Source organism: Centrocercus urophasianus, unplaced genomic scaffold (genome assembly GCF_019232065.1).
Source record: "Centrocercus urophasianus isolate 14NV4802_14NV808 unplaced genomic scaffold, USGS_Curo_1.0 seq_12, whole genome shotgun sequence".
NCBI classification, from domain to species: Eukaryota; Metazoa; Chordata; class Aves; order Galliformes; family Phasianidae; genus Centrocercus; species Centrocercus urophasianus.
The window spans coordinates 57,570,176-57,579,406 of record NW_024884364.1 but is presented as its reverse complement, the minus strand read 5'-3'; the positions used below and the strand labels follow the sequence as shown (position 1 = coordinate 57,579,406).

At 39.3% G+C, this 9,231-nt stretch overlaps 1 protein-coding gene across 1 annotated transcript in view; it reads right to left on the bottom strand.

Moving 5' to 3' along the window:
- Positions 1–8,376, bottom strand: part of LOC122156319 (sodium/hydrogen exchanger 4-like) — a 33,335-nt gene extending 24,959 nt beyond the window's left edge. The window contains exons 1-2 of the mRNA XM_042810990.1: positions 7,781–8,376; positions 4,892–5,355 (exon numbers count right to left, since the gene is read on the bottom strand). Coding sequence (XP_042666924.1) covers positions 4,892–5,355; positions 7,781–8,042 — 726 coding nt within the window. The 5' untranslated portion in view covers positions 8,043–8,376. The remainder of the gene's footprint in view (positions 1–4,891; positions 5,356–7,780) is intronic.
- Positions 8,377–9,231: the final 855 nt, after the last annotated feature.

The following is a 9,231-nucleotide window of genomic DNA, read 5'->3' as shown; positions in this document are numbered from 1 at the left end:
GAAGGGAAGGGAAGGGAAGGGAAGGGAAGGGAAGGGAAGGGAAGGGAAGGGAAGGGAAGGGAAGGGAAGGGAAGGGAAGGGAAGGGAAGGGAAGGGAAGGGAAGGGAAGGGAAGGGAAGGGAAGGGAAGGGAAGGGAAGGGAAGGGAAGGGAAGGGAAGGGAAGGGAAGGGAAGGGAAGGGAAGGGAAGGGAAGGGAAGGGAAGGGAAGGGAAATAAATGGCAACCTCAGATTCAGATTTCTTCTAGCTAGATAAGTACAGTTATTACAATTCTGTCATTTGTGTTCAAGTGGAATACTTAGTTAATCAAAGTTTTAATGAATTGTCTTCTTAATACAATAATTATGGTCTATGCTGATTGACACTGAATAATCCAGAATAAATGGCTGTCACAACTGCATTTACACAAAGAAATAACCGAAAGACACTTTCCCAGCCTGACTGAAATAAGCACTGGTCTGACTCTAAACCTCTTTACTTTTAATACTCTCTTTCAGAGCTACACTCAGTTGCCCCACCCACACTGATCCCTACATGTTTTGTAGGGGGAAGTTTGGGAGGGGAAGTTCACAGTCTCTGTACTCTCACATGTTTTATATTTAATGCCACTTAACCTTCTTCACAACCTTAAGTAGGAAATAAAAGATGATTCCATTTATGTAGTCTGGATCAGATAAATTTAAAATGCTCGCAGTATTAATAGTTCTCTTCTGCAGAAGTTCACGTTGAAAAATCTCAATTCTTTTGTAATTTCATCCATCTTTTAAAAACTAATTGAAAGAATGGGGTAGTAGTAAAAAGTTCTTAGAAGCTGCTGACAGTTGGCTACCATTAAGTCCTGTCAGATCTATTTACAGGGAATGTCTAGTATATGGGAGTCATCTTTCAGTTTTCAAGAGAATTTTGGGAACAACTAAAGACTCCGGTCCACTGTAGCTGTTGTACCAAAGCATTAGTTCCATCAGAACAGAGGAAAGTCATTGATCTTATCTGTTCTTCTTTGTTCTTTCTTCTTCATACAGTTAATTTCGGGAGACTATTAAGAAGATTAAAGTAGATATTTTCAGATAGAAGAATCAAGCTCATTAGGATAATAATTATTCCCCAGCTACTAGCCCATCTTAAATTGCTGCTGGGAGTGTATGACCTTGAGCTGTCAAACTGGTTGTTCTCTAGGAGTCTCATTGATAATATTTCTGAGGGACAGACAAAAACACAAAAAATATTTCATGAGAGCATCCTAAAACAAAGTACTGAGCCTCATTTTTCCTTATGACTATGCATGAAAGTGATATGTAAAAAAAAGAAGCTGTGTCCCACAGCCAGCAAAATATCATGTACTTATTGTGCAGTGTCTGATTACAAAGTCTATTATCTTTCTGTTCCCCCTTTCCTGCTGATTTCAACCTCTTCTTAAGACTTGAAATTCTTTATAAGTGATATCAAGGTACTGACCTGTGTAGTCTTTTAAATAATATGAATTATCATCAGCAAATGATTTTGTAAGTTTGCCCCTCCTTTTCTGCCTCCTAATGGATCTGTATAAGTGAATCAGCATAAAAGTGAAAATCATTGAAATGTGACATTATTTCCTTCTTTTTTATTTTTTTTTATTATTATTATTTTTTTTCTTCCTCCTGGTAGTGTGTTTTGTGAGAATAAACTGTTCTTCACAACAATTTACTTTGGGCATCACAGAAGTAAGCCTCCATATAAAAGTTGTTCAACAAAGTTAACTTGGGGTGTTTCTACTAGCAGAAGAAATACCATACTTCTTTATATGGCAGAAAAGCTTGGAACAGCTCAGGATGCCTTGGATTGCTCACAAAGAAGGCATGGACTGATAGTTGCCCTCACTTAACTTTGTGAATGTCATGCTTTGAGTTTTTTGGAGGAGACACTACCATGTAGCAGTATACCACTAAATGACTGATAGAGCCAGGGTGAAGAAGAGCAAACATTACATTTTCATGCATGTCTCCTGGTGCTGGGCTCTCTGCTCCAGCTGCTGCTTCAGCAGCTGACATGACTTGAACATTGCACACAGTGCTCACATCAGGAGCTCTGGAAGCAAAGATTTTCAGATGACTGCCTTAACTACTAACATAGGCAGCCTTGAAAACGCTTTATTTCCTCTTTTAGATCACATGAATTTTAATTTATTTTAAACACAATGTGTCAACTTCAATGACAGGTGGAATATCTCCATTCTCCTCTCTAACACATCTAATGGTCAAAGCTTTCCTAGAGACATCAGAGAGGTAAACTCAAATTCATTCAAACAAATTATTTTTATTGGATCTCCATCATGCTTGAGATTTTTTAACAGCTCTGTGACTGCACACAAAGAGAGGACACCATTAGAGAAAATGGTCTCTGCAGCTTCATTTTCAGTATGACATGGTACACAGGTGTTCTCAGGGTTTCTGAGATCAGAAATGGACAGGTGAAATATCAAGTTTTCTGATGCACATGTGCTCAGCTCCTGTCAAGATGAAATGGACTGGGCACATGAAGGAGTTGAGTTACAGAAACTTGAAACCCTTTGCAACAAAATTAGGGTCCTTCACTTGTTCAAGCTTGAATGACATTTGAGCTGTATTTACCAACATCACTGTTTCATTCAGGGCTTTGAAACTCTCACAGTGGGACCAATCCTGTTGCTGCTTACACTATTCTGTTGCTAAAAGTCTGCTGAGAAAACACTGGGAAAAGAAACTAGCAGGACCTAGTGTCTTCTTGTTCCATTGACACACAGTTTCTGTAAAGAGAATGGGAAAGGATATAAATGGGTTCAAAGGGTACAATTATCACAGTTATATGCATCTAAGGATACAATTATTATTTAGTTGCAGTCTTCAGTCACTGTTCTAACTCCGCAGTTTAGGAATTTTGTGCACTAAGGTATTAAACTCAGTATGAGAGAGGGAGAGCTATTGTTGCCTTGGGTATAATAGTTCAGCAAAAATCATACCTGCTTATCCTGCCACTGAGAGAATAGCTGATAAGAGGCTAGACAGAACCAAGGGATATTTGTATTTAAATAATAGAAAAAAATATTTATTGTATCTAGGTGGTACTGCCTTTTAGACACGTTAAGTCAAATAAAGCTGGTAAGAGAGAAACAAGGAGGAAATGGTAATGTAAGAACAGTTTAAAAGATTTCAAAATAGTAAGTGAAGTGTGAAAGAGGAAAAAGCAATCTATTTGGGCTCCATCAGCATGATAAATAGTCTAGACTTCTCTGCATTTGGCTTGATAGAGATTTTGCAAATCTGAATGCCCAGAAAATGTCTTGAGAGGTGACTGATACAGAAATGTAACAGAGAAGTTCAACAAATGGATTGCCATGTAGCTGCTTTAAGAGATTTAAGGAGGAGGTGCATGGGGCAAAGGGACCTCACAGTCATGTAGAAAGACCTCCCTTTTGTTTCTTTTGCTAACACACCTTGTGCTGTATAAGAATACCTAAACACCTATGTTTTTTAAGACTTTCTGACACTATAGATTTACACTGCAACAGGATCCTGACTGAAAGCTCACATAAATTCTCACATCATGGGTTCTCAGGACCCACATCATAAACACAAATGGGAACAAAGGAAAGACAGGGTAGAAAGCCAGGCAGACAACAGACCGAACAAGTTATTCCAGAATGAGGAACGGATACTACTTTCTGAAGTCTACACTGGAAGGAACCAAAAGACAGGTGGCAGTGATAGATGCACTGTGCTTTGTTAGTTACAGCTATAGCACATAAGCAGTATGTATGCAAGGTTAAGTAACATTTGTCCCTTAATTCTACTTTTGCCTTACATCTCTGATTCACCAAGGTGAAGGATTTATGATCACTGGGCTATGGCTGCAATAAATTATTTCATTCTTTTTCCACTAAACATTACTCATGAGCTGTATTTCTCCCATGAAGCCTTTGAGCAGTGAACTCCTTACAGCTTTTACAAGTCCAGGTTCTGCTGTACCCAATGTATAACAGTATCTCGATACTTTTTATGTGTTTTAGATTCCTGTGATTTAAATTCTGTAAAGATCATATCGAGAAAAACTCCTTAACCTGTACTTAACTTTCAGCACATAAACACTCCTGTTGATCCCCTCCTAATGAATTTCCTGCTTGTTTGAAAAACATGTGGGTTCTACTAGTCCACAGCTAGAATTTCAAGTTGCTCCATACTTCAGTAAAAGCGTAGGGAAAATGGGGAAAGTAGTAGAAAAGGAGCTCTGTCAAAAACAAACAAATCACAAAAAACTCTCTTTTTTAAAAATGAAAAGCAAAGCACTGTTTTGAGTACTTGGAACAAGATTTTCAAGAAAGGTGAATACTTATTTGATGACAATTATTTTATCAATAGAAACAGTTTAGCAAAATCATTCATGGTTTCTGAAATTCCTGTCTAAGGTCTCTGGAGAATTTCCTGGAAGGGATCAAGGCTACCAGAGGCTGTCCATTTTTTTGCTGAGTGCTCTCTAAGGCATAAGACAAAGGAGGATCTCTTGCATTGCTATCCCTGCTGCTCTCAGTCCTAAAGGAGTACAGTTTTTTATTTGCTTGCACAACACCGAGTGTGTTCCTATCAGCAAAATCTGCTTTCACTTATCCTTTCAATTTAGTGAATGCAAGATTAGGGTGTGCTGTCTTAATGTCTAACTAGAAACAATATCTCTTTCAGTGGCTTGAAAATGAAATGTTTATGAAAGAATTAATATAAGATGTAGTTTTTACATACATCAAAATTAATTGTGAGTTGCCAGTAGAACATGCATATTATACTGCATCAAAGATCTTCACAAAGTAGCCCATGCCCTGCATCCAATAACTCTCCAAGCAAAAAGAGTCCTAAGAGAAGCAGATGAAGACTGGAAAGAAACTCACCACAGTTATGCCATCATTCAGCAATGATTCTCCAAAAATCATCATGTGAAGCTGCTCATTAACAGAGGCTTCTTCAAAAACTTCCAGAGCTGCCACAGGATCCACAGCTGAGATCATGCTGCCAAAGAGCAGGTTCTGCAGCAGGTTCAGGTCAGTCAGACCAAAGACTTCAATCTGGCAAATGCCATAGAGGGAGAGGCCAATCCCAAATGAGTTCAGCAGAGATCCTAGCACAGACCACCACAAGATGGACCCAAGGTTTTCAAAGAATGGACGAGTTGGCATGAAATAACCCTCTTCCAGCACAATGGGTGGAAGGAGATACAAGAAGTAAATACTTGTGTTCATCACCGGTGGGGATTTGTGGTCAGTACCAAAGATGATCGCTCCAACTAGTGCTCCAATGGCAATCAGGATGCAGCTTTCAGGCATGAGTCTTGGTAATCGGTGATAGAGATGGAAACCTTTAATAAAACATTTAAGTTAGCCTGAAGTCAGATATGTTTTGCCTGCCTTCAAACACTTAGTGTTCATATTGTCAGGTTCTAGTTTTAATATTACAAAAGTAAATGCACAAGTAGCGCCATTCCTTTCAAAATGAAACAATCCTGGGTTTGGGCTGACCAGGAACCTGGATAAGCCCAAGGGAGCAGGGAGCAAACAGCACAGATGCTAAGGTCTGCCCATCTCCTTCCACTTCCAGAAACATCTTGAATAATTTCCCAGACACCAGGTGAGCCACAGGCTGAGCAAGTGAATACTCATGAACACCACAAAATGCAAAGCGGCTTCGTTATCACCAGGAATCAAGGCATGGCCACATAATGCTTTGTACAAGCTGACTAACCTTGCTTTTCTGGGAGTTCTAGTTTCTATGTAAGGTAAACAGTGCTCTGTAAAGAACTTTATGAGCTAGTTTCGTGGAAAAAAAAAAAAAAGAAAAAAAAAAACAAAACAACAACACTGGTTTCAGCTGAGTTGAAAGAGCTATTGACATCAAATAATAGAAAACAATGCATCCTGGGAAGGTTTTCTCCTTGCTAAAAATAAAGGTTCAGTCTACACTACCAAATGAAGCAGTCCAAAGAGATTTCCCATCAGGAAGGTTCAGCTTACATCCAGACAGCCAGATGCTCTTCTCTGCCCCAGAAAACAAACAGACATATCTGATCTGCCTGCAAGAACAGACCCTGACCCATAGGTTGCCTGGACACTGCCTGGGAGGAGGCTGTCGGACAGGGGCAGAAGTTCAGAAAGAGCTCATCTGCACTGATGCAACATGGATAGTTGGACACAGCTTGCTGCCACAGTATGCCTTCCCTTTAAAATATAGATGCAGCCAGGACATTTTAGAGAGAAAGAGCTACATTTAACTTATAAATGTTATGGGTATGGATCTCTTCCAACCTACCTTGATGCCCTGCTACTGTGGGTTTATGTAATTCTGCACATTTGACATGAGTATTGGTACCAACACTGAGATAGTATCTAATAATGCCTCATCCAGTTGCTGTATTTGGGACTGTATAATTAGTCATATTGTGAATAAGAGATGCCTTATCTCAAAATGTAAGGAATTGTTCAGAGTTTACATGAATGAGAATGAGACAAAGACAGTCATAAATGGTCATCTAGCTCCAGGTGTCTCTGTTGAATGGTGGTTGGACCAGATGGCCTCCTGAGGTACCCTCCAACCTCAGTCATTCTGTGCTTCTGTGTGCAATCCAATGGGCCTGTTTTCATACTTAAAGCAAGATGAAATTTCATCTCTTAACTTTAGCAGCCAATGACAAGTTTGCATTTTTGTGATGCGTGAATTATTCGTGTTCAAAAGCAAAAGAAACAAAAACACGTTTTTCTGAAATTTAATATTATTTATTTGGGAAATATACTTATTTTTACCATAAAGTATGCTATGATCATAACACTACTATCGCATTTTAATTATTTTGATTAAAAATAAATTTAATTAATTTTAATTTCATTTTTAAATCATGTTCAAGACTTCTATCAGTTTTATCAAATAAAGGGATTCTTCTTCCCATTCTTCTGCCCATTCTATAGGAGTGCCTGAAAATCCCACTGAACTTCAGAAGAGCAGCAAAATCACTTATGTGTAGCTCTTCATTACTGCAATCATCTTCATTTATTTCATATTGCTGCTTTAGTTCCAAAAAGCCAAAATTAAGTCCAGTCATATAGATGCAGAAGACACAGGGTGAGCATTTTTTTCTTAATTAATTACAGTCCCTATTTCTCCAAGAGTTGTCTCTCTTCTTTCAGATATGTACACTGAGCCCCAGGAGAAGCTAGATGTATTGAAGTATATTCTATAGGCATTTATGCTGCTTTTCCTATGACCAGTATCCGTTCAGGCTTCACCACCCTCCTCTGATGTTGCTTTCTGAGCAACATTAAACAACACACATTTAAAACAAAAGTTTATAGGAAATTGCTTCCTATTATTCACATGACAGAAGGGTTCTTACTTTCCTCTTTCCCAAAGTAAGTACTGCTGAGGTTTCAGTCAGCTGTTTTCCTGATTTCTACAGCTGTGTCAGATTGTATAGTCTTGTGATATTTAATATTCATTGCAAGATATTTAAATATTAGAACAAAGGATGGACAGCACTGTGAGGAGGACATTCATTGCTACACATTAGCATAGACAGCCCAAGAGAAATGAGAGTTAGAAATCATATACTTATTTCAATAATTTGAAAGCATTAAGAGGTGAAAGTTTGTCATTGTCATAATAATGACCTATTCTTTCCAGGATAGGACAGAAAAACAGTCCCTAGCACAAAAGCATATGCAAGATACTTGGTTACACGGTATGTTTTTAATTCTTACCAATAAAGGAGGATCCAAAATACCATTTCCACTTACCTATTTTTGCAAGAGAGGCAAGAAGTATCCAAAGAGTGACTTCATATGGAATCTGCACATTGTTGTAGTCCACTGTGAAAACCTGCAGCCTCTTATTTTGTGAAGAGTCAACAGCATCAGCACGATCATGTTCATAGTGAGGGAACAAACTACTACCCAGGCTAGGCTCATCCAAATAAGCAGCAGCAGAAGGGCATGCCAGAGTCAACAGTGACAGCAAGTAACTCAGCATCTTCGTATGTTCAAAGGCAGGAGAGCCCATGTTGAGGGCTGTGGCTATCTGTTATAGAGCATATAGTGGGGTGCAAGAAAGCACACAACACTCACACCTGTTAATTCCCACTGCTCATAGCCACAGTCATTTCTTCCTCACTACTCCTTCAGTTTCTTATTAGAGGCCCTTTTAAAAGCCCTAACGTACCTGCACTGCTCCTCGTATTACAGATGAAGCTGAAGTTTATATGAAGATACCAGTTCTGCAGGTTCCTCAGACCCAGATAAACCCCAGACACAGCATCACTCTGCTGAAAAGTAACGAGCTTTCTGGACACATTATTTTTCCAGCCTCTCTGATATTTTTCCCACTAATAACTATAAAAATCACCGATGTGCACTGTTCAGGCAGTAAGGGTAGCATAGGAAAACAGTATCAGATGGGCAGGACAGGCTCCATGCCTTCTTCTGCTTCCTTCAGTCCCTGTCTGCCTCCCTAGAGCAGCTGCACTGCAGGTACCACTCTTGGCACTGCTCCCTGCTTCTGTCTCACCTTGTAACAAAACCACTCGGTGTGCAAATAAACGTGATCGGCAGGGTTTGCAGTTGGGACATCTGGTGGAGGGCCACGCAAATTACATTCTCCTTTAGAAACTTGTTACCTCTTTTAAAGGCATGTATTTCACTTGGCACATAATAACAAACGTTATTTTTTTTTTTAAAAAAAAAAAAAAAAAAAAAAAAAAGGATGGTTATCTCAGCTGATCTGATTTGACCACTTGGAGTCCAAAAGAAGACAACAGAAGAAGATTTTCTTCTGAACAGGAACCACTGCATTTTGCTTAGGTATAGCCATACACACAGATTGCAAGTTGCTTTGAGTGGTATGTGGTATGAACCTTGGCAGAGGTCTTCAAGAAAAAAACAGATGTTTCAGAGCCCTTGGAAGCCCACTAGCTGTGAAAATCATGGGATTTAGTGCCATGATGTTCAGCAGTTTTGGTAGAATGCATGAGTGACCCTTGCCGCATGGGATCAGCAGAATGCAAACTGTTTGAGTGCAAAATGTTTCAGAGCTGGTAGAAATGCCTTATCCCACTTCATGAAGGATAGTAGTTCCTGGGATCAGCCCTGACACAGCATTCCTCCTTGTCTCAAACCCTTCAGCATACCTAGATGTGGGAGCATCCTAGAGCTTTCATCCTCGGTATTCTCCAAGGAAGAGATAACTCACATAT